We start from the raw sequence: 27,190 nt of genomic DNA on the forward strand, positions 1-27,190 counted from the left end.
TGTTTGTGTAACTCTAGTATTGGCTTTTTGATGATTATGAATATGCAATGAAAGTGCACACTAATTATCAACATTATACCATAATAATAGTAACATAACAATATATATTCATATTTGAATGAATAAAACTAAAACAAAGCAGTTGTACATTATTTACATTCCTAACACTGTTTTATCAGAATGACATTGCAACTTGTATTGCATTTATTATGATACAAATCGTACAATGCAACAAGTTATAGTACCTATATACCTGTTAGGTCAGATTTGGGCACCCTGTTACAATTGCTACAAATTACAATTGATATCACCTGGATTTGAGAACCTGGATTTTAAAAAGCACAAGAAGATATGATACATACCAAAAACCATACTAGGAAAAGTTTGTCACTCTCACATTTTACAAATGATCACAAGCAAATCTGATAAAGCTTACCACGCCACCTCCCAATTAGTCTCCCATACCACTAGGTGCAGAGTAAGACTGGTTTCAAAAGACAAATGACTAGTTTCCTGAAAAAGAAGCTATTTTACCCCTTCCTTTTTTATTCTCCCTATCTGGAGGACAGTAAAATAGTACTACAGTAGGCACCATGCAAAGAGGAGTGACCGGCAGGGTCGGGATCAACACCAATCCAATTCGTTCAATTTAGGAAGTAGAAAATCCTCCTTGAAAATAAATGGCACTTTTTCAATTCTCAAACTGAAATTTCAATGTATCCCCTGAATGGAGTGAGTTGAATTGGAATTGAGCCCAACCCTGGTGACCGGAGGTATGGTACAGAGGGAGATGGAGGGGTACTAGGTCCTCCGCAGAGGGTGCCACATGGACACAGGTTTCCTCAGTGTTGCCAACATCTGGTTCCAGTGGGTGATGCCCATGCCACTCGCCTCGGGTCCGATAATCACGTGACCCACGTTCTCGCCCCTGCCGTCGTCGGTGCCCTCCGCCACTGTGATCCTCAGGGAGAGTTCCTGAAGAGGGAGCACAGTGTCAGCACCAGTCCCAACATAGTACAGGGCAATCCTCTTATAGTAATCAAATCAGTACAGGACAATTTGATCACTATAAACGGTTGACCACTATAACTGTATTCACTATAAGATTAGTGCACTTTAGTACTCCAGAGAGGGTCAACAGTGAAGCCTATGTGGTTCACAGTGGTAATGCAGTCTAACAACAACGGCTCAACCAAAATACCGCCAGAAAGTCAAATGTCATTTGATTAGAGCAAATTTCATTTGACTAAACAATCCTTTCAGCTGTCTATTCCCTACCATGGTACCATCCCTTCCCAGTGTCACCTGTAAGACGACAGCAGGCACAGAGAAGATCATGGCTTCGTTGAAGATGGGGTTGGTGTCGTCTCTTTTCATAGAGGTCTTCTTCTTACTGATCTTCTTGCCATCTTGCAGAAGGTACACTTTGACAAAGGGATCTATTAACAGAGAGATTGTGACAGCTTGGTTCACAAACAATTTCAATTCCAAAAGTGTCATCAGAAATATTAGTCTGTGTGTGTAGACAGTGATACAAGTAAAACAAAAAAAGAGATGTTTTAACCCATGCGACACCATTGTTCTTCATATTTAACTTTTTACGTTAGCATAATGGAGGTAAAGTGATGGTAAATATTTCATTTGATGAAAATCTACCCACTTTTTGAGACATTCAGTCATAAATTATAGTGATAATTGGGGCAAATCACTTTGCAAAAAGCAAAATAGAAAGATAAATTGTTGAATGACTGGGTAATATGTAGTATTAATGTGAATAGGTGCTCACACAGGATGCAATATAGAGACAAACATAAGAGTTCAAGCTGTGAAGTAGTGTCACCTGCTGTGGTTTTGTCATTGGTCCACACAAGGTTCTTTGCTTTGGCCACCACCACTGTAAGGCGCTCAGCGGTGGGCAAGTAGCTGAGGGACAGCAGAATCTCCCCAACTGCATCCACGGCCTAAAGACAACACAAGCCAAAAGAGGCCATTGTTGCACACTGCACAGATACGACAGTCACTGACGATTCTATAAAAACGAAACTGTTTCCATGATTTATCCTCAGAAAGCCACCTATCTCCATGTCTCATGTTCCGCTTCATGCCATCAGCACCTTTAAAACGTATATTTTATATGCTTTATTACCCTTACAAAAATCACATGGGAAAAAAACAAGTGGTTTTTAGACACGTGTGATCAAATCATGTGAACATTTTCAAATGAGAAAAAAATTATTCATATTAGAAATATTCACGAGTCAGACGTGGTTTTCAAAGTCCTGTGAAGTTTCACATGTACATCTGTCATGTGTTTTTCCTTCGTGAAAAATAATTTCCCCACGTGACATTTTGTTTTCATGTTTACTTTTCATAGGTTTATTTTCACCACTTCCTGCTACATCTGGTCTCCCGTCCAGTGACTGAGTAGGACCAACCCTGCTTAGCTTCAGAGGCAAACCAGCAGTGGGATGCAGGGTGATATGTTGCTGGAAAGTAGTTGCATTTTCAGCTAAATCAAAGGCCATGGTAACATAACCAAAGATAGAGAGAATTGCAGGAAAGAGGGGAGGTGTTTTATTTAATTGCATTATCTTATTTTTTTTACCGAAAACTATTTTTCTGTATCCATTTACAATTCATTTGCTCTCACGTTAAAACATTATTTCCTTGCAATATTTAGTTTTGCCATCAATACTTTGGGGTTTATGTTTTGCTTTCAATATCATTATTTTTGTTTGGAATACTAATAATTCTGTTCTCAACTTCAGAAGTTTTGCTTGATGTTAATAGCTCAAAAGTAACTCACTAGAGGATTGCAACATATAATAAGACTTTTACTCTATTAAAGGTGTTTAAAGCGGCAATTCTTAACTGTAACATTAGCAAAGTGTTCTCCCCGCCACAGTTTCAGTAAACAGCTGAGGGATGGGGCAGGAGAAATGCAACCACTCAAATCCATACACTATGGATGCAAGGTCTGACCATCCATGATATCAAAATTATAGTTTGAACCATGTTTTTAGGCTATACAGTGACACCATGTTTTCACCTCACAGGTGGAAAGGTGGTGTTAACATGACAACTCTAAATGTAATACATGTATTAATATGGTTTCACGTGAAATTTAAGCTCAACATGTGAAACTGCAAAATGGACACGTGTTTTGTTGTTGTTAAGGGTAGACAGACGAGAGATAATGGGAGAGACAGGAGGAGAAGGTCAAATGGGCAGTGGGCCAGATTCCAACCCACGCCGACACTGAGACATGTGTGCTGTAGGCGGCAGTCCACAGGCCATCAGCACCTTAAGGCAATACTACAATCAACCCAAAGGTGCTGATTTTACCTTGTTAACATCTTGCAGGTAGAGCCAGGCATTGAAGGGTCTGATAGAAAGGTCCAGGTCCGACAGCTTGAGCTCTGCTAGGCCGGCGCTGATGTTCCTCTCCTCCGCGTCGATGCCGAATGCAGCGAAGCGCAGGCTGTTCTCCTCCAAACAAGATGGATCCAGGGCTATGGAGAAACGCTCGTCGAACACGACTGTGAAAGCATTCCTCTGGACCTGCATCACAATCAAAACATTTTAGTGAGCTAGTTATAGATCTGGATTATTTCAAACAACACAACAAACATAGGACTAAACAGGTCGGCCGGTTAGTTTATAAACATTATTACTAACAGTGAAATACTTACTTACAGGCCCTTCCCACCAACGCAGAGACAAAAATATTAACACGAGGAATAAATTTAAAATGAGTAAAGATAACTTGCCTATATATACGGGGTACCAGTACCGAGTCAATGTGCAGGGGTACGAGGTAATTGAGATAGATACAGTATGTACATATAGGTAGGGGTAAAGTGACTAGGGCAAAAGGATAGATAATAGACAGCAGCAGCAGCGTATGTGATGAGTCAAAAGAGTTAGCGCAAAAAGGGTCTATGCAGATAGTCTGGGTAACTATTTGAGTAACTATTTTGTAGTCTTATGGTTTGGCGGTAGAAGCTGTTAAGGGTCCTGTTGGTTCCAGACTTGGTGCATCTTTCAGGTCCTGGATGGCAGGGAACTTGGCCCCGGTGATGTGGACACTGAGGAACTTGAAACATCCGACCTGCTCCACTCAAGCCTCGTCGATGTGGATAGGGGCATGCTCGGCCCTCCGTTTCCTGTAGTCCACGATCAGCTTCTTTGTCTTGCTGACATTGAGGGCGAGGTTGTGTTCCTGGCACCACACTGCCAGGTCACTGACCTCCTCACTATAGGCGGTCTTATCGGTGATCAGGCCTACCACTGTTATGTCATCAGCAAACTTAATGATGGTGTTGGAGTGGGTGAACAGAGAGTGTAGAAGGGGACTAAGCATGCACCCGAGGGGCCCCCGTGCTGAGGGTCAGCATGGCAGATGTGTTGTTACCTACCCTCACCACCCGTCAGGAAGTCCAGGATCCAGTTGCAGAGGGAGGTGTTTAGTCCCAGGGTCCTGACCTTAGTGATGAGCTTGGAAGGCATTATGGTGTTTAATGCAGAGCTGTAGTCAATGAACAGAATTCTCACATAATTGTTCCTCTTGTCCAGGCAATCCAATAGAGATTGCGTCATGTGTGGATCTGTTGGGGCGGTATGCAAATTGGAGTGGGTTCAGGGTTTCTGGAATGATGGTATTCATGTGAGCCATGACCAGCCTTTCAAAGTATTTCATGGCTACAGATGTGAGTGCTACGGGCGGTAGTCATTTAGACAGGTTACCTTAACCTGTTTAAAGGGCTTACTCACATCGGCTACGGCGAGCGAGATCACAGTCGTCCGTAACTGCTGTTGCACTCATGCATGGTTCAGTGTTGCTTGCCTTGAAGCAAGCATAGAAGGCATTTAGCTCGTCTGATAGGCTCGCTTCACTGGGCAGCTCATGGCTGGGTTTCCCTTTGTAATCAGTGAGTTTATAAACCCTGCTACATCCGACGAGAATCAGAGCTATCAAAAGAGCCTGTTTGATGGCTCACCTGAGGACGTAGCGGGATTAAATTTAGTAAATGCATGTGGTCCGTTGTTCATGATTTAAATGACTGGCGATGATAGATAAGTTAACAAATTATAAAGATTTTACTAATAGTTATAATGGTTCACATAAGGTTAACTTGAAATCAACTGCTCCTAACAAAGTAATATTCAAGTGCATCGCACAAAATACCAAAGGGAATTTGGTATTCAATATATACATTGTATCATACAGTATATGCCTAGTTAAAGGTAGACTCAGAAACATGACATCTTTGTACACAGCAGGGCAAATTCCTGCTTTCAGAAATCAACAACAAAATGCAAATTAGCCAGGGCTGCTATCATAACACAACATAACCTGCATCTTAACACCATAGTCTTCATGGTAAATTGTCATACAAACTGTGTTGAATTTCTTCATGAAAGCCCATAGTGGATTTATGAAACCTGAATAATATTCCGTAACAGTAACCTTGGAGTCTGCCCTATATCAAACACCAGAAACACATTACAACTAGAGGTCGACCGATTAATCGGAATGGCCGATTAATTAGGGCCGATTTCAAGTTTTCATAACAATTGGAAATCGGTATTTTTTTTTTACACCTTTATTTAACTAGGCAAGTCAGTTAAGAACACATTCTTATTTTCAATGACGACCTAGGAACGGTGGGTTAACTGCCTTGTTCAGGGGCAGAACGACAGATTTTTACCTTGTCAGCTCAGGGATTCAATCTTGCAACCTTATGGTTAACTAGTCCAACTCTCTAACCACCTGCCTCACGAGGAGCCCGCCTGTTACGCGAATGCAGTAAGAAGCCAAGGTAAGTTGCTAGCTAGCATTAAACTTATCTTATAAAAAACAATCAATCAATCATAATCACTAGTTATAACTACACATGGTTGATGATATTACTAGTTTATCTAGCGTGTCCTGCGTTGCATATAATCGATGCAGTGCGCATTCGCGAAAAAGGTGTCCTTGCTCCAACGTGTACCTAACCATAAACATCAATGCCTTTCTTAAAATCAATACACAGAAGTACATATTTTTAAACCTGCATATTTAGCTAAAATAAATCCAGGTTAGCAGGCAATATTAACCAGGTGAAATTGTGTCACTTCTCTTGCGTTCATTGCACGCAGAGTCAGAGTATATGCAACAGTTTGGGCCGCCTGGCTCATTGCGAACTAATTTGCCAGAATTTTACGTAATTATGACATAACATTGAAGGTTGTGCAATGTAACAGGAATATTTAGACTTCCGTATTTCACTGAAAGAATAAACATTTTGTTTTCGAGATGATAGTTTCCGGATTCGACCATATTAATGACCTAAGGCTCGTATTTCTGTGTGTTATTATGTTATAATTAAGTCTATGATTTGATAGAGCAGTCTGACTGAGCGATGGTAGACACCAGCAGGCTCGTACGCATTTATTCAAACAGCACTTTCGTGTGTTTTGCCAGCAGCTCTTCGCAATGCTTCAAGCATTGCGCTGTTTATGACTTCAAGCCTATCAACTCCTGAGATTAGGCTGGTGTAACCGATGTGAAATGGCTAGGTAGTTAGCGGGGTGCGCGCTAATAGCGTTTCAAACGTCACTCGCTCTGAGACTTGGAGTAGTTGTTCCCCTTGCTCTGCATGGGTAACGCTGCTTCGAGGGTGGCTGTTGTCGATGTGTTCCTGGTTCGAGCCCAGGTAGCGGCGAGGAGAGGGATGGAAGCTATACTGTTACACTGGCAATACTAAAGTGCCTATAAGAACATCCAATAGTCAAAGGTATATGAAATACAAATCGTATAGAGAGAAATAGTCCTATAATTCCTATAATACTACAACCTAAAACTTCTTACCTGGGAATATTGAAGACTCATGTTAAAAGGAACCACCAGCTTTCATATGTTCTCATGTTCTGAGCAAGGAACTTAAACGTTAGCTTCTTACATGGCACATATTGCACTTTTACTTTCTTCTCCAACACTTTGTTTTTGCATTTTTAAAACCAAATTGAACATGTTTCATTATTTATTTGAGGCTAAATTGTTTTTATTTATGTATTATATTAAGTAAAAATAAGTGTTCATTCAGTATTGTTGTAATTGTCATTATTACAAATACATTTATAAAAAACGGCCGATTAATCGGTATCGGCTTTTTTTGGTCCTCCAATAATCGGTATCGGTATCGGCGTTGAAAAATCATAATCGGTCGACCTCTAATTACAACCCTACTTCAAATACCTGCAGAATCTGAAACACCACTTAACTGTAAATAAGCATGGCTGGATGTAAATTACATCCAAAACAATGAACACATTCTCCTTGGCCTGTAATGTGTGAATATAATGTTTCCTGCATCTCTAATATGTGACAGTCTGAACATTTATAATTATGGAGATTACCACCACTAAACAGACTGAGGGAAAAAGGAACGGTCGGAGATCTAGAGAGAGAAGCCAGGCTTAACAGCTTGCTCCCCTGTGGATTGTGCCGAGCGGAGCAGTAGATCCAGCTGATGTCAGCATTTCCCCCCGGTCTCCAACATTCCTTGATTCAGCCGCACAGTGGCTATCATTGTGGCCAGTGTGAATGCATTAACACAGTGATTTGCTCTGATCCTGACTATCTTGCAGTACAGAGGGTGACAAGCCTGGAGACTTTGGCGGTCACTGTACATTGTGGTGCATTGTTGTTGCAATTATCACGTTTGTGGATGTAGCCTCCTGTGTGACAGAAACAAACCCTTTATTCCATCTCAAACCTACTGTAAGAAGCCCCAGGAGACTTGGTGCTGAAAATCAAATGCACTTTCCCATCAGACAAGAATAGGATTAGCCCATCGAGCTGAAGGCTCAAAACTCTAACCCAAGGGACTCATTGCTCTCTCACTCTGACTCCAAACTTGGGTGATGATGTTATCAACACTTCTCAGCTAACAAGAAAAGTTATCAAAACCAGATGAGAACGACTGCCGCCTTCCATTGAAGCCACGAAAGTTGAAGGCCGACTGCGGTACTGCAGGCATTGTTAGTGGAAAACAGGATCCCCCATATCTTCAAAGACAATTTTCGTGTCAATAAAAACATATTGAGGACAATCATGGTACCAACAATTGCTTCTAATGCACCTGATGTATGTCCTTGAAGCGATTATTTTAAAATCACACACTGAAGAAGTTAAGGATAATTTAGTTGCTAATGGAAGCCTGCAGTACCCCGGTTGGCCTTCAACTTGAGTTACTCAATGATAGGGGCAGCACTGAGCTAGCCTGCAACATCACTTCCTGGAGTAGCTCAAACTGCACATGTTATGTCTCCATGAGACGCCATCATAACCGACTTCAGTTGGCTTCAATGTGCTATTGATACTTCACATAGGAATTAATGGTATCAAAAATACGCACAAGGGCATCACGCAACAGACGTCATCACAGCCAGCAACATACCAGTGTAATGTCTACACTCGGTTTGTTGCTTTTATTAAATAGTTTTCATTAAATCAAAGCTTAAGTTTGTATTGCTACGGATTCCGCGACGCGGTCAGCTTTGACAGCTGGGACCGCAAGTTTGTGTCCCGGATTCCTGTTAAGTATTAGTTAGCTGCTAGCTATCATTAAAACGGAGCAGGCTAACACTAGCAGTGCTAGCCCACAGATGTTTTTATCCACGGCTGGGCACAAATGCTTCAGGTGTGAGATGATTTCCACACAATCACAAGATGAAGATAAGGTGCAACTGGGAAATAGATATGAATTTGTCTGCCCTAAATGCACCACCATCAAGCACTTTAGGGAAGAGATCCTCAGGCTGTCAGCTTGGCTGTGAGAAAAGGATAACCTGCTTTCTAAGTACACCGACCTTGCTGTAACCCAAGCAAACCCAATCTCAGTTTTAAAAAGCTGTTGTTGAGTCGGGCGGCGTTGATCTCAATCCAATGGACAGATGTTCAGCTCAACTCCGCGGCCCAGTGGAGACTGGACACTTGCAAGGCGTAGGAGATTAGGGCAGTCTGGCCACCCTTCATCTATCCGAGAAGATCTGATCCAGCTATCAAACAGCTTCGCCCCACTTGAGAAGGACCGAACAGCCCCGGGAGTCAGCACTGATCCTGGGTGTATACCAACAGCCAGCAGCACCCTCCCCACGGACACCGCAGTTCAGCAGGTCGCTTCCCCATCACGACCACCATCATTGTGGGCAGCTCGATGGTGAAAGAGTTTGGCCTGCCTATGATCTGTGGAGGATCATAGGAGGAGGAGCCCATATCCATGACATCAACTCCCTCCTGCCCACGGTTCCGGACAACTACTCCAATATTGACACCATTGTCATTCATGTAGGTTTTAACGGCCTTTGTTTGAGGCGATCTGAGGGAGAACTACATGTTTTAAACACCCTCGCTAGCACAGGGAAGATAATAATTATCTCTGTTTCCCTCTTTTTGTGACAACTTTGAGTTGCTGTGGGAGCAACCAGCACTTTTTAAAAGAGACAGTATTCATCCTAACCGAACGGGTTCCAGGATTATTATTTTAGAGACTGACAGACAGGGTCTGGTAGTGCTCCAGCCCTCCCTGTCAGAATAAGCAACAGAGGACTTGTAAAGTATATGAACTCCTGTAGAAATGGCACTACGGTTATTGTGAGTAACCTCATTTATTTCCCTTTAGCCCCACCTTCTAGTGACTTTATACAAACTGTCATCTCCTACCATTCTGATAGATTGGAGACTGTCAGAAAACGTGGTTGTAAACGTTAATAATTTGGTTGTTATTCCATTGGTTACCTCGAGGCACATGCCCACAGTCATTGACTATGGCACTTTTAAACGTTAGCGCAATCACAAGTTAAACCTTTCCAGTGAATGACCTCAGTACTGAGCTCAAAGTTGATTTGCATGTTTCTCACTGAAATATGGCTGTCGTCAGACTGTAATGCTGCTCTTATTGAAGCCTCCCCGGACTACAGCTTTTCATACTCTATCAGAAAAGGGAAAACGGATGGGGGGACAGCCTCTATTTTTACTAATGCTCTCAGCTGTAAGGACATTTAGTTTGGCGACTTTGGGTCTTTTAAGCATCATGCTATACTGTTTAAATGTCAGCCACCAGTGCTGGCCATAACCGTGTATAGGCCACCAAAGCACTGCCCCATGTTCTTTACTGATTTATCTGAACTATTATCTATTGTCCTTGAGAACTATCATAAAATCATTGTGTTGGGAGATTTCAACATTCATGTTGACAAAGAGACTGACCCCAAGGCCATTGAATTTATGAATCTTTTGAGCTCTATGGACTTTATCCAACATGTTACTGGGCCCACCCATAACCACGGCCATACTCTGGACCTGGTTATTACCAAGGGGCTTTCTACTGGGCCCACCCATAACCACAGCCATACTCTGGACCTGGTTATTACCAAGGGGCTTTCTACTGGGCTCACCCATAACCACTGCCATACTCTGGACCTGGTTATTACCAAGGGGCTTTCTGCTGGGTCCACCCATAACCACAGCCATACTCTGGACCTGGTTATTACCAAGGGGCTTTCTACTGGGCCCACCCAAAACCACAGCCATACTCTGGACCTGGTTATTACCAAGGGGCTTTCTACTGGGCCCACCCATAACCACAGCCATACTCTGGACCTGGTTATTACCAAGGGGCTTTCTATTGACATATCCTCTATTGTTGATGTTGCTTTATCTGATCAACACTGTGTATTTTTTACTACCTTGTTGCCCATAGCACCGGGTAGTACTGAACGGATTATTAAGAAACGCTATCTTACCTTTGACATTGCTACATAATTTATTGAATGTATGAACAATACTCCACCACCTTTACTATAGTAAATTAGTAAATTAAGGGCAACCATTGATGCCATAGCTCCAGTAAAGTTGAATAAGGCCACATCCAAACAGAGAGTCCCTCGGATGAGTGAGGAAACGAATCAATTAAAGAGAAATTACAGAAAGTCAAAGCGGAAGTGGAGACAGTCAAAGTTGAAGGTCCATTATGATTTCTGAGAGAGCAACTAGGCGTATAAAACAAGGCAATTAAAAATGCCAGACGGGTTCATTTTTCTAACTTGATCACTATTAATCAGAATAATTTGAGTGCTCTTCTCGATCATTAATGGTCTAATAAATCCTACCCCGCAAACCTATGTGAACTTTCATCCACGTCTCCACGAGTTTGCGTCATATTTCAGAGATAAGATAATCAACATTAGGCTGGGTATCAGTCAAGCAAGACCTGGTGATAAGTTTGATGATATGTGCCCTAGCCTGTCATACAAAGCCACTGTGGATTTATTTTCCCTGGTTGACACAGACATACTCAGGAAAGTGATATCACAACTTAAGCCTTCTACCTGCCTTCTTGATCCTATCCCCGCCACCTTCTTCAAAACAGTTTTTAACTGCACATCTGAAGTGCAAGCTATTGTTAAAAACTGCTATGGTGAAACCCCTTCTGGAAAAAAGTCAATTAGATTCTTCAACTCTTAGCAATTTTTGGCCAACATCCAACCTCCATTCTGAAGCAACATTTTGGAGAAATTGATTTTCAAACAGATAAATTACTTTTTAAGTGCCAACTGTAATTTAAAAAAAAATCCAATCTGTTTTCTGTACCCACCACAGCACAGAGACAGCGTTAGTTAAAGTGGGAAATGATTTTAGAGACAACACAGATGCCAAACAGCTCTCTGTCCTTAGATTGAAGTGCTGCATTTGACACTATTGAACATGATGTCGATTTTTGGTCCGGTACTGTTCAGTTTCTATATGTTACCCCTTGGCAGCATTATCAGAAAGCACAGCACTACACAACAATACACAACTTTACATTTCTGTGTCACCAAAGGATTTTAGCTCCACGGATTCATTATTAGACTGTATTAGTGGGCAGCAGGTAGCCTATTGGATAAGCCTAGTGGTTATGAGCTTTGGGCCAGTAACCAAAAGGTCACTGGTTCAAATCCCTGAGCTGACTAGGTGGGGGAAAAAATCTGTCGATGTGCCCTTGAGCAAGGCACTTAACCCTAATTGCTCCTGTAAATCGCTCTGGATAATAGAGTCTGCTAAATTACTAAAATGTCAAATGTAAATGTATTAGTGATTGAAATACACTTGGATGGCTCACAACTTCCTTCAGCTAAATCAAGAGAATCTATCCGCACATTTTAATTCACGGGCAATAAAGATAAAACACCAGGTAAAAAAAAAACCTAGGTGTCATTTTAGATTCTGAACTAAATTTAGAATCACACAATAGGAATGTGACCAAAATAGCCTTTTACCACCCGAGGAACATTGCCACGGTGCGGACCGTTTCTCTCTCAGGCTGATACAGAGAGACTCATCCATGCTTGACTACTGTAATGATCTCCTGTCTGGTCTACCCAAGAAATCCATTGGTCAACTGCAAAACATACAAAATGCTGCAGCACGGGTACTGACCAAGACCAGATGGAGAGCTCACATTACACTGGTTTTAAGGTCTCTGCACTGGCTGCCTGTGAGTTTTAGAATACATTTTAAGATGCTTCTATTGGTTTATAAATCAAACCACGATTGTGCACCCCAATACATGTCAGACATGCTTTTAAGTGATATACCCAGTAGGTCCCCCTTAGGTCCTCTGGCCTTTTAACTATCCCAAAGCCTAGGACCAAGAGGCATGGAGAGGCAGCCTTTAGTTACTATGCCCCTAGCCTCTGGAATAGCCTGCCAGAGAACCTGAAGGGGGCCGAAACTGTGGACATATTTAAAAGAGATCTTAAAACACATCTTTTTAGCTTTGCTTTCCTTAGGGTGCTTTTTATCTTGTGTTTGTTGGTTGGTAAATATTTCATCTTTTAATTACATTAAAACTAGATATGATGTGATCGATGGCTTTGTCCATTCAAAACAGAGAGAATTTTCTGTCTGGTTTCTGAGAACATTTTCTACAAGAATGATTCCAGAACATCATTAGTGTTGCATCTTCAGTGAAATATGATATCACAGAACCATTCTGCAAAGCCAAAATAAAATATGATAATATCATTCTAAAAGACTATTACCACAAGCACACACACATGCACACACTCACCCTGGTGACGCCCACGTTGAGTTCGTCAGGAACCAAGGTCACCCGGATAAAGCAGCCGGGGAAGTCCCCTTCCTCCTTCTCCAGCAGGTCCTTGCCCTGGTGCAGGGCGATGTGGAGCACCCCCGGCCCAGGCCCTGGTCGGGCCTCGTACTCCAGGGTCACCTCCAGCTGCCCCACTGTGTAGTCGTGCCCAAAATTGTTGCCGATGGAGGAAATAGAGCTGAGAGAGTCGGTGGACATGGAGCGGTTGAAGGGCACCACCCCAGCGGCAGGGTCCATCAGGTCCCGGCTCATCAGCTCCAGGTGGCCCAGATCCCGCAGCCCATCCGGGGTGTCCACCAGCTGCAGGCTGGGCTTACGACTCAGGTTGGTGGAGGCGGAGGCCCGTCTGTGGTTGTTGGCGACCACTCTCTGAGGATACAAACAACGCAAAATTACACATCAACTCTTGCGTCAAGTTCTAAGAAATTCAGTAATATTTTATTAGGTAACACTTTATATGAAGGGGGTATACATAAAGTTGTTATGAAACCAGTATTATTGCAGTATTATTCATAACAACCTTAGTAACACATTTATCCACAGGAATTTCCAAATTAAAGGCCTATTGTAAAATGGAAATTTTTATTTTTTACTTCTTCTTCTTCTATGGTATATTGGTGATCACACAATTTAATGAGCATCCTGCCACCCACTCTGCGGGATGGAAATAGGATTCCCCAAAAACTCAACTTTTCTGTTAAATAAATAAATAAAACAGATCTGATCCCTACACAGGCTCAAGGGAACCTGAGAGGGTGGGTCTTCCGGTGCATGCAGGTCTTCAGATGTAAAATCCTTGAGTCCCAAAAACTTTTCTGACGCAGCCATTATAATGTCCAGTTCCTTCGACTTCCTTGAGACTTGTGCTATACAGTTTATAACTGTGGCAAAGAACGCAACAACATCCATATTTTTAACACACAAGGGTATCTTTTGTCTGGCAGCAAACATTTACTACAGGCTGTGGTGCGTCCACAACCATATCGCCACTAGTTTCACTTGTTTTTTCAATTATTTTAATCTCCTCCCCATAGGAGATTTGATTGACCACTCTAACTTTTGCCACCTCAATCTCCTTCACCCTTACAGAGTACTCCAGGAACTCAGGATCATGATCCCCACCACAATTGCAACACCGTCATCCTTATATCCTTATGTCTCAAGACATCAGTCAGGAAGTTAAAGCTTGGTCGCAAATGGGTCTTCCAAATGGACAATGACCCCAAGCATACTTCCAAAGTTGTGGCAAAATGGCTTAAGGACAACAACGTCAAAGCATTGGAGTGGCCATCACAAAGCCCTGACCTCAATCGTATAGAACATTTGTGGGCAGAACTGAAAAAGCATGTGCGAGCAAGGAGGCCTACAACAAACCTGACTCAGGTTAGTAGTCCTAACCAACTTACCAAAAAGATAGTGTGTTAACAAGACATTTGTTGGAGTGGTTGAAAAATGAGTTTTAATGACTCCAACCTAAGTGTATGTAAACTTCCGATTTCAATTGTACATACATACATATGCACACTTTTTGTTTTTTGAATATACCTTTATTATTCCCCGCAAACCCTACCACCCTTCCCCCAAATGGAGTAAACTAATAAACAATAACATTTAGGCTTCTACTTTCAGTTTATACATACTATACACATTTTACAGACACAATCTATTTTACAATAGTTCTATTTTGTTTGTTTATAGTCCTGGCCTTCCTCTCGTTATGATGTCCGTCCAGTTTGATTTATATTTGAAAACTGTGCTATTTCACAACATTTCTGAACCTATAAACATTTGGCAGGCCCTGTATGTTTTACATTTGTTATCTTGTTGTTATTTGTCCCACCCTTCAGCTCCATTCAACCCCTCCCATCTATCTCTTAACACCATCCATTTTGGATTTCTGTTTGCCATATATTTTTCAACTGTGCTGTGATGCTTCACAAAAGTACTGAACCTTTCTATTCTCATAGCTTCTACAGATTATAAATTAAAAATACATTTTTTTGCTAAAATAATAATAATATTATTGATCAATTGACTATGACTTTTCAAATCACCCAGTATAGCTATCTGCAGTGTTAGTTCTAGGTAAACGTTGCAAATCTTCAGCCATTCCTGGACCTATGACCAAAAACGAGCTACATATGGACAGTACCAAAATAAATGATCTAATGACTCTGCCTCCTCGCAGCAAAATCTGCAGAGCTGGGAAGATTGCATCCCCCATATATATTACATTCTATTGGTTGCATGAATTTTGCATAATAATTTAAATAGAAAATATTGATGTTTTGAATCCGGCGTCATTTTGCTTGTCAATTCATAAACCATGTGCCATGGAATCGGTACATCGAAAATCTCTTCCCAACTATTTTGCAATTTATATGGCACAGCTGACAGTTTTTTGGTCCTTAAATGAAACTGGTATATATTTTTATTTATCACAATTTTCTTTAATCATTACATTTTAGATTTACATTTTAGTCATTTAGCAGACGCTCTTATCCAGAGCGACTTACAGTAGAGTGCATACATTTTATTACATACTGAGACAAGGATATCCCTACCGGCCAAACCCTCCCTAACCCGGACGACACTATGCCAATTGTGCGTCGCCCCACGGACCTCCCGGTTGCGGCCGGCTGCGACAGAGCCTGGGCGCGAACCCAGCCCAGCCTGGGCGCGAACCCAGAGACTCTGGTGGCGCAGCTAGCACTGCGATGCAGTGCCCTAGACCACTGCGCCACCCGGGAGGTATCATGTTTGGTCTTTAATGCAGGGCTTACAGACAAGTTCCTTACTTTTCCCCCTTCCACTTGCCTCTTCAATTTTTGTGGTAATGCTGCAAATGGTTGTAATTTTTGGTAGAGCAGACATTTTCATATGTCTGTGTTAGCTGCATGTGTGACAACTCCACCAGTCCTATTTATGATATAATTTACAAAGATTATACCTTTAAAAAAATATATGTATATATATTATTATTTATTTTTTAATCAATTAGTATATTTGAGTTTATGGGTGTGCCATTTTTACTAATTTACTAGAGAACCATTTCAGATTTAAGTATAACCTTAGTATGACTGATGCCTTTAGTGAGAGGTCTATTGCTTTAATATTTAATAATTTCTGCCCTCCGAATTCATATTTGTTAAATAAATAGACCCTTTTAATTTTGTCTGGCTTGCCGTTCCAAATAAAATGGAATATTTTTTGTTCATATAATTTAAAAAGCAGGTGTAGGCAAAACCATAAGCAAATAGCATAAGCAAACTATGATATGACTAAAGAGTTAATCAGGGTGATTTCTCCACAAATAGACATGTATTTTCTTTTCCATGGTAGCAAGATCATATCTATTTTTGCTAATTTTCTATTCAAATGTGTTGGAGTGAGAACATTTCTTTCTTTCGGGATATGTATACCGAGTATGTCCACATCCCCGTCAGACCATTTTATTCGTAAACTACACGGTAATGTAAAAATGCCATTTTTTTGTAATGCAATACATTATAATTTGGTTTTAATCCAGTAGAGGTTAGAAAAAGTATCTAGATCCTCTATGATGCTGTGGAGGGATTCTAATTGTGGTACAATGACACATCTGCCAATCTTATCAAATGTATGATTTAGTTCACCTGCTAAATAGTTCCTGTCTGGATTTGATCTACTGTAGGTTGAATTCTATCTAAAAACACCAGATTTGCCCCTGGTGGGATATACAATGAAATCAATGTGTATTTCTCACCATGTAAGGTACAATTCAATATTAGAAAATGGCCGTCTTGGTCCATTTGCTGGGATATAAGGGAAAATGGTGTATTCTTATTTATCAGGATGCCTACACCTCTGCTATTACTACACTAGGTGGAAGCATAGGCCTCTCAAACCCAGCTCCTCTTTACATTTTGTTGGTCTCTACTTGTATACATTACTCATCTCATATGTATATACTGTACTCTATATCATCTACTGCATCTTGCCATCTTTATGTAATACATGTATCACTAGCCACTTTAAACAATGCCACTTTTATATGTTTACATACCCTACATTACTCATCTCATATGTATATACTGTACTCTATATCATCTACTGCATCTTGCCATCTTTATGTAATACATGTATCACTAGCCACTTTAAACTATGCCACTTTTATATGTTTACATACCCTACATTACTCATCTCATATGTATATACTGTACTCGATACCATCTACTGCATCTTGCCCATGCCGTTCTGTACCATCACTCATTCATATATCTTTATGTACATATTCTTCATCCCTTTACACTTGTGTGTATAAGGTAGTAGTTGTTAAATTGTTAGGTTAGAATACCCGTTGGTTATTACTGCATTGCCGAAACTAGAAGCACAAGCATTTCGCTACACTCGCATTAACATCTGCTAACCATGTGTATGTGACAAATAACATTTGATTTGATTTGATATAGAATGAAAGTTGATCTCATCTGTTCCATCATTGAAGAACCAAATAAAACATTTTAGCAGACATAACATATGAGGGGGGTGGGCATTCCATAGAATAGGAGGATCATAGCATAAATTCATAGTTATTGTACACATTACATATATAGAGCGTGTGGGCATGTTGGCTGCGCAGACATTGAACAAAAAAACTAAGCAATGTACGTGAGGCGCTTTTCAGCTCCAACTCCTAATGTTTGGATTATGTCATTGTACATACATTGAACAAAAATATAAACACTACATGCAACAATTTCTAAGATTGTACTGAGTTACAGTTCATATAAAGAAATCAGTTAATTTAAATCAATTCATTAGGCCCTAATCTATGGATTTCACATGTCTGGGAATACAAATATGCATCTGTTGGTCACGGATACCTATTAAAAAGGTAGGGGCGTGGATCAGAAAACCAGTCAGTATCTGGTGTGACCATTTGCCTCATGCAGTGCGACATCTCCTTCCCTATAGAGTTGATCAGTCTGTTGATTGACTGTGGAATGTTGTCTCACTACTCTTCAATGGCTGTGTAAAATTGCTGGATATTGGCGGGAACTGGAACACGCTATTGTACACATCGATCCAGAGCGTCCCAAATATGCTCAATGGGTGACATTGTCTGGTGACTATGCAGGCTATGGAAGAAGTGGGACATTATCAGCTTCCAGGAATTGTGTACAGATCCTTGCGACATGGGGCCATGCATTATCATGCTGAAACATGAGGTGATGCTGGCGGATGAATGGCACGACAATGGGCGTCAGGGTATCTCTGTGCATTCAAATTGCCATCGATAAAATGCAATTGTGTTTGTTGTCCATAGGTCATACCTGCCCATCCCATAATAACCCCACCCCCAGCATGGGGCACTCTGTTCACAATGTTGACATCATCAAACCGCTCGCCCACACAACACCATACACTAGGGTTGCCAACTGTCCCTTATTAGCCGGGATGTCCCTTATATTGGGCTAAATTGGTTTGTTCCATACAGGACCTCCCTTGTCCCGTATATTCATCCAATCACAGTATAGCGTAAACACGCCAATTCCTGCAAAGTAATTTCTGTTGTTGTTTGGTCGGTTTGGCATATCAAGGAAATATGGATAAACCTGCAAAAAAAGAAAAGACTGTGCAGCTACATCAAACAATGGGAAGCAACAAAGACGTGGGTTAAGGCTGTCAGTGGTGATTCGACGAAAACTTTCTGTACTTTATGCCGTCGGGAATTCTCAATTGGCCATGGAGGGGAGAATGACTTAACTCAGCATGCATCCACAGAAATGCACAAGAAGGCCACGCTAGCTAAGGGTGCCAGCAATATCGGTGCATTCTTCGTGAAAATAACAAAATCGCGGCAAGCGACGCCTCGTATGTGTACCATACGGTTAAACACGGACTCAGCTACAACAGCACCGACTGTCTTGTTAAGCTCCTAGGTGCCTTTGTTTCATGACTCAAATGTTGCGAAGAAGACGCACTTGGGAAGAACGAAAGCGGAGATGATTACAATGAATGTTTTAGGACCAAATACTGTGCCGGGATATTTTGGATGATCTGTCCCCGACCGAAGGCGAGCCCGTGTATTTCTCAGTTGCCAGTGATGCCTCCAACAAGGTAAATAGAAACATGTTTCCAGTATGTGTGAGATATTTCTCTGTGTCTGATGGCGTGCAGTGCAAGTTACTTGACTTTTATGAAGACAGTGATGAAACTGCAAATGGCATACATCAAGCTCTGACGAACTGTCTGGAAAAACATGAACTGGATATTAGACACATCACAGTCTATGCAGCAGATAATGCCAATGTCAACTTTGGAAAACACCTCTCCGTTTACCAGTTATTGAGCAGTGCCAACAATCGCATTCTGAAAGCTAATTGCCCAGCACACATAGCTCATAATGCCTGCAAGAACGCCTGCGATCAGCGGTCAGTGGATATTGAGACAATTGTTTAAAGATCTACAGCCACTTCTCAGTATCTGCTTCCCGAAGAGAGGAACTGCGTGCATTTCTTTTGCCTTTGTTGACATTGAACGGAGTGAAATTCTGCGACATGTTTGCACACGATGGCTCTCTCTTCATCCAGCTGTCGATCGTCTCCTGCAAAGCTGGCCAGCTCTTACTTCATACTTCAGGTCCCTTGGGGAGACTTGTCCTGTGGCACTGAAGAGTATTTTTGAGTATGAAGAAAAAAACAGAAGCTGCTGAGATTTATCTGTGCTTTCTCCACAACGTGGGGTGTGTTTTTGACCAACTCGTAAAAAAAGCTGGAGGAAACAACGCTCTGCGTCACAGATGTTTACGAGGAAGTCCAAAAGTTCAAAATGAAGATGCTTCAGTGGAAACAGGACAGCTTTTTGGATACCAGACCAAGCAGCTGATGGACTAACAATTGTCAGCACAAAGGTCCAAGCAGCAACAGGACTTTGTGAAGTTCTATGACACTGTCATTACATAGATTGACAAGTGGTTTGATTTCTCACCAGAAAATGTAATGTTGAAACTGAAACCGATCAGCCTCTATGAGGAGCTCTCCTTCACTGACCTGGAGCAGGTGGTGGTTGCCCTCAAAATGACAGAGACAGTCATTATGGACCAACTCTATGAAGAGTTTTGTGCTAGCCGGGAGGAAATACAGAAAATGAACTTCAAATATCTGTGAACTGTGACTTGTCATGTAAGGACTTCTCTCTGGCTATGCGAAAGGACAAAGGACTGCTTGAATCAGTTAAGAGCAGCAAAAAAATATCCATGGGAAAAGTAAAGTAGACTTGGTGAGTGATTTGTGCCCCTCTTTTCCTCTTTTACATTTGAAATGTTTTTTTTTTTTTTGCTGTAATTTCTTTGATCATTTATTTTGAGGTTTATTCACATAAGTTTACATAATGATACAGTTTTAGTAAAGCTATAGACTGATTGGAATATAAAAATGTTTTGCCTTTCCAATTGACTAAGAATATGATATACACTGTATATTCATTCACACAACACCATACCCACACCGCAGTGGCACCGTGCACTGGCACGCCACCTCTTGTCCCTTATTTGGTAGTGAGAGAGTTGGCAACCCTACCACCTGCCCCTCTGACAGTACGCTTTAACTTGCAATGAAAACGACTTTCCGACAAAATTATAAACTCATAATATCTGAAAATGTAGCTAGCTAGACTCTTACCTGCATACATGGATGAACGCTTCTCCCTCTCTGTCACAGATACCATGGTTGCCATTAGTTTGAAGATGTAATCTGGTGACAGATGTTTTATACAACAGCCTTCAGTTTTCTTTTGAACTCCCTCTGCATATGTGCAATCAAACGCCATAATTTTCTCCATCTCCTTAGCTATTATATTTTGCTTCCACCGGGCATTCCACAGATTTCAAAACTCAGTCAATTTCTTCAATGACAACAACACTGTTGATCGCGGTTTCTTCCCCATCACTGTCATCAAAAGACTCTACAATGTCTGGTTCAATGGAAACTTTTTTTTAACCATTTTTACCTAAATCAGGAATTTCTGATTCATTTTCAGAGTCAGAGAGAGTCAGCATGGCACGATTTTCCTCCAGTAGGTGGAGAGCAGTAGCAATGGTTATTTTGCAGTTCTTCATGATATCTTTCTAAAAAATCCACAGTAGAAAGGTTTGTATACACATACTGAGCAGCTCATGTTATAGACAGAAGCATGCTACATGGCAAACCAATCTGAACTCATCTATCGGCATGTCCAGCCCATCCATTATCTCAGCCAATCATGGATAGCGGGAAGGTTCCTCATAATTTAACAATTTTATTCGTATTTACAGATGGCATACACGTTTGTAATTAAGGCACATGAAAGTTTACATGTTCCAGAAGGCATTTCTGCCCCCCCTAAAAGTGTTATACATTCAAATGCCTCTCCTGTGAAGTAGTGAGATGCAACATATGTTTCCTGAAACAAGTCACATTTGTGGATTGTAATACATCCAAAAGTGGAAAAAAATTATAAAAAAATCTGTAAACACAGCATGAATATCCACAAGCAGTTTTGGAATATGTATTTCACATTTTTACATATTCACGGATTATGGTTTAATTTGTGAAATCTTTTTTACAGATTTACAGTAAAATATTTCTATATATTCACAGACCATAGTTTCATTTGTGAGTTATGTTGAATATACGCATGGATGGAGGTAGACACACTTACAGAATACAGAACAAATCTCACTCCATAGAAATGTCGCTAAATGCTATCAAAAGCATAGAAACTCCTGGGGACAAAACTCTTCAAAGGCAGCCTGAAAAGTAGCTGAATTTGGTGCTAGATTCTCTCTCAAAAAATAAATGTTCCTTGAGGGGTCTGAAAACATGCGTGAGGGATTGAAGAAGAACGCTGTCATTGGAACCTATTCAAAAAAGCTGATTTAACAAAGTGGATATTCGTCAAATCCGTCATCAGTAACAAGGAGGTTACTAAAATCCGACATGGATATACTTGGCTGTTTTTGATGAAAGATATTTAGAGGTTGTCCTTTTCGGGTTTCAAAAAAATGTCAGCTACACGGTTACTCCCGTTCATATAAACTAAACTCAGCAAAAAAAAAACGTCCTCTCACTGTCAACTGCCTTAATTTTCAGCAAACTTAACGTGTAAATATTTTGTATGAACATAACAAGATTCAACAACTGAGACATAAACTGAACAAGTTCCACAGACATGTGACTAGCAGAAATTGAATAATGTGTCCCTGAACAAAGGGCGGGTCAAAATCAAAAGTAACAGTCAGTATCTGGTGTGGCCACCAGCTGCATTAACTACTGCAGTGCATCTCCTCCTCATGGACTGCACCAAATTTGCCAGTTCTTGCTGTGAGATGTTACCCCACTCTTCCACCAAGGCACCTGCAAGTTCCCGGACATTTCTGGGGGGAAATGGCCCTAGCCCTCACCCTCCGATCCAACAGGTCCCAGACGTGCTCAATGGGATTGAGATCCGGGCTCTTCGCTGGCCATGGCAGAACACTGACATTTCTGTCTTGCAGGAAATCACGCACAGAACGAGCAGTATGGCCGGTGGCATTGTCATGCTGGAGTGTCCGGTCAGGATGAGCCTGCAGGAAGGGTACCACATGAAGGAGGAGGATGTCTTCCCTGTAACGCACAATGTTGAGATTGCCTGCAATGACAACAAACTCAGTCCGATGATGCTGTGACACACCGCCCCAGACCATGACGAACTCTCCACCTCCAAATTGATCCCGCTCCAGAGTACAGGCCTTGGTGTAATGCTCATTCCTTCAACGATAAACGTGAATCTGACCATCACCCCTGGTGAGACAAAACCGCAACTCGTCAGTAAAGAGCACTTTTTGCCAGTCCTGTCTGGTCCAGCGACGGTGGGTTTGTGCCTATCGGCAACGTTGTTGCCTTACAACAGGCCTACAAGCCCTCAGTCCAGCCTCTCTCAGCCTATTGCGGACAGTCTGAGCACTGATGGAGGGAGTGTGTGTTCCTGGTGTAACTCGGGCAGTTGTTGTTGCCATCCTGTACCTGTCCCGCAGGTGTGATGTTCGGATGTACCGATCCTGTGCAGGTGTTGTTACACGAGGTCTGCCACTGCGAGGACAATCAGCTGTCTGTCCTGTCTCCCTGTAGCGCTGTCTTAGGCGTCTCACAGTACGGACATTACAATTTATTGCCCTGGCCACATCTGCAGTCCTCATGCCTCTTTGCAGCATGCCTAAGGCACATTCACACAGATGAGCAGGGACCCTGGGCATCTTTCTTTTGGTGTTTTTCAGAGTCAGTAGAAAGGCCTCTTTAGTGTCCTAAGTTTTCATAACTGTGACCTTAATTGCCTACTATCCGTAAGCTGTTAGGGTCTTAACGACCGCTCCACAGGTGCATGTTCATTAATTGTTTATGGTTCATTGAACAAGCATGGGAAACAGTGTTTAAACGCTTTACAATGAAGATCTGTGAAGTTATTTGGATTTTTACGAATGATCTTTGAAAGACAGGGTCCTGAAAATGGGACGTTTCTTTTTTTGCTGATCCATTTCCTACGAGAGGACGCGTTGGTGGTGTTAACATGGCATTTCAATGTTTTGGTCGCTATCCATTGACCTCTTCACTGCATGTCCCAGAGTGCTTTGCACAGCAGGCACAAGTGAGATTTGTTGTGCAAATTAAAGGGAATTTAATAATATGATATAAACATTGTGCAGCAGCCAAACGGTCATTTTATTACCATGATGGAGATAACAATGGCACATCAGCTGCATATTCTGTATGGGTCATTCTATAGAAGTGTGCAAAAAAAAGTTTCAGCACGTCTTCCAACATGTCAGGCAAACAGTGAGAAATGGCACCCAGGCAGTACTACACCCCTGCAATCTGCTGCACCGAACGAGCAATTGAAGCGCACCTAGCCTACTCTTTTGCCTCGCGATAAAATTTGGTCATGCAGAAATGAGAGACCAGGTGTGGATATTTCATAAAAATTTGGGAAGATTTGGCCAAGGAAAAAGTTCTGGTTGGTGTCAGGAATTGTAATACAGTTAGGAAGGGAGGTTGAGTGAAGTAACATGAGCAACTAATGAGCATGGCCGGAGAGCCTCACACGTTTGACGAAATTACCTTATCTTTCAGTCTATTATGGCTATTTACTTTCTTTTGTAGCTCTTGATCAGAAGCAAGCTTTTTGAAAGTAGTTAGGCCTAACTGTCCTCTCCAAGTTTAGCTGGAATTTAAGTCAAAAGGATTAGAAGAATTTGATTGGTTGACGATAGGCCTATGACATTGGCTTAACATCTCGTCTGGCACTGTGCAGAATATCAGATCTCAACAACGATTGGAGAATGTTTAAGATCACCAGTAGAATACCACATCCGTATGATATACACTCAGTGGTCAGTTTATTAGGTACACCCAACTGGTACCGGGTCGGACCCCCCTGTAGCCATGAAGCGATGCACCTGGTCAGCAACAATGTGCAGATACGCTGTAGCGTTCAAACGTTGCTCAATTGGTATCAAGGAAACCTAACGTGTGCCAGGAAAACATTCTCCACACCATTACACCACCAGCCTGTACAATTGACACCAAGCAGTAAGGGGCAACTCAAATTCTGACTCTGCCATCAGCATGACCCAACAGGAACTGGGATTTGTCAGACCAGGCAGTGTTTTTCCACTCCTCAACTGTCCAGCATTGGTGATCGCGTGCCCACTGGAGCCGCTTCTTCTTGTTTCTAGCTGATAGGAACCCGGTGTGGTCGTCTGCTGCAATAGCCCATCCGTGACAAGGACAGATGAGTTGTGCATTCTGACATGCCGTTTTGCACACCACTGTTGTGCTGCGACGTTATTTGTCTGTTTGTGGCACGCCTATTAGCTTGCACGATTCTTGCCATTCTCCTTAGACCTCTTTCATCAACGAGCTGCCGCTGACTGAATGTTTTTCTGTTTGTCGCAGCACCATTCTCCGTAAACCACGGAAGTCCAGAGAGGACATACGAATTACAAATGTATTCCCTCGATATGTCGTGATCACAAGTTATTTATCTCTTGATCACGACATAACAAAAGTTGTTTTATTGAGATCATGAGATACTCTACATATTGATGATAGATTGACAGTGTGGCTGAGGCAGCAGCACATATGGTTTTATTGATTGCTACACTAAATGATGGGACATTTCATGCTAACAATCATGCTTTCATTTGTGTTTGGTGCTCATTATCGGTTTCTAAGTTAGAATATTAGCAAACTCAATGACCGTTACCTTGATTTAAGAGCTCTTGCGGCATCTAAGCCCTTGAAAGAAATGTACCATCCCTTAGCGTAGCAATCAATAAAAAACATATACTGTCGCCTCAGTTGTCTTTCTTGGCACTGGATAAATAATTGTCTAAGAGACCTGCCGCTAATGTAAAGTAACGGTCCATAATTTTTTTTTGTGGTATTTGTTGTTATCGAGCAAAATAGTTACATGTATTGCATTTATGAGTTTTGCTCCATAAGGCCAAGCTCTAGCACTTACCCCAAAAATGATTTATCACCGATGTATTTTTATTGCAAAAGATGGGTCAATACATCACTAAGGATTTTTTTCATTTTGTGATACTGGTCCGCTACCCCACATGGTGGTCCTCTGTAACTCAATTGGTAGACCATGGCACATGCAGCATAAAAATAGAGATTGCCTCAATGGCGCTGCCCGTGCTGTCACAGACGCCATAATGGCACAGATACAAAGAGGACACCTCTTATATATCTAAATGGTGTTAATTGTTCCAGTTGTAACCGTCCATTTTGGTTTGGATGACTTGTACTTATTTTTTACTTTATAGAATCCCCAGCTAACAAATGTACATCCCAGCAAACATATATTTTAGTCCCAGAAATATATGAGATGTTCAGTAGTGACACTTCTTAAAAACACATGAAAACAATGCAGGCAGACAGACAGACAACTCACCATGTGGCCATGCTCGAGAGGGGTACAATCCCATCACCTGGTGATATTGGTAGGGGCGTGGCTGAAGGCACATCCATTCTACAGTCTTTTAATGTGTATGTTTCAGTAGCCACATCAAAAGGTAGGACAGCATTTTTTTTTTTAAAGATGTTTAAAAAATGAACAAAACTACCAATTCGATCAGTATCTTTCAATGTAACAATAGAACAACTCAAGACGTTCTGTTGAAATAATAGTGTTTACGCCCTTAAAGATTAAAATATAATATTACAACCAATAAGAGCTCAAATATAGGAAGTAGCCAGTTTACAACATAACCCAACTGTATAAAGTTAGTCGCTTGTGTTTAAATGAACTCTGACCTTTTGCCGCGCTTCTGAGAAGGAGTTGCCATATTTTTCTTGTAGATAGCGGTAGTCAAAGTTTGGGAAGGGTGAGGGTGCAGGAAAGGTGCCAGACTTCCATAACTTCCAGAGGTTGACTCCTGCCACCGCCAACAACAGGAGGAACCCAGCCACGAACACCCAAACCTCCCAATCCGGGGGAGCTCGGACCACTGAGGGGAAACAACAGTTGTTTGTTAGGCAAATTGTGTCCACTATTTACTGTAACGTATCATCAAACGAAGAAGTGCTTGATAAAACCTTTAACACTATACATTCATAACACAAGGAGTGTCACTTGATGACTCATTACCAACAAAAACAGCATTCTCATTTGCACCTGAAAACACATTTCACATCTCCGACTTGAACGAGCCATTATCAACTGTTACTGCCGTCTCTCTCTTAAGACAAATGACTTATTATGAATGCCCAAAGCGGACAGCTTCACCTTGCCTTTTCAAAGCAGCAAACAGGCCAATGATGGAATACCTTGGTCTTTTCAACGTGTCAAAGCCTTGTTTAAGTGTTCTTATGAAGGGTTGGCTTAAGGACACACACAAACAGACTGAACCGGTGGCTCTGCTGTGTGTGACCAAGCAGCATGAAACATCAGAATGGATGGGGCATCGCGGGGCCACGCACACACACAGACTCACCGCTGATATGGTAGTCCGATACATCCTTGCCCTGTGCTGAGGACAT

At 41.6% G+C, this 27,190-nt stretch overlaps 1 protein-coding gene across 1 annotated transcript; it reads right to left on the reverse strand.

The window, feature by feature from the left end:
• Positions 1 to 801: 801 nt before the first annotated feature.
• On the reverse strand, positions 802 to 27,190 carry syt12 (synaptotagmin XII). Its single transcript, XM_039017971.1, has 7 exons — positions 27,145 to 27,190; positions 26,465 to 26,658; positions 13,104 to 13,514; positions 3,346 to 3,561; positions 1,841 to 1,961; positions 1,306 to 1,439; positions 802 to 975 (listed from the first exon to the last, which is right to left on the reverse strand). The coding sequence occupies exons 1-7, from the start codon at positions 27,188 to 27,190 to the stop codon at positions 802 to 804; spliced, it is 1,296 nt and encodes a 431-aa protein (XP_038873899.1).

The sequence above is a fragment of the Salvelinus namaycush genome, chromosome 21, assembly GCF_016432855.1.
Source record: "Salvelinus namaycush isolate Seneca chromosome 21, SaNama_1.0, whole genome shotgun sequence".
In the NCBI taxonomy this organism is placed as follows: Eukaryota; Metazoa; Chordata; class Actinopteri; order Salmoniformes; family Salmonidae; genus Salvelinus; species Salvelinus namaycush.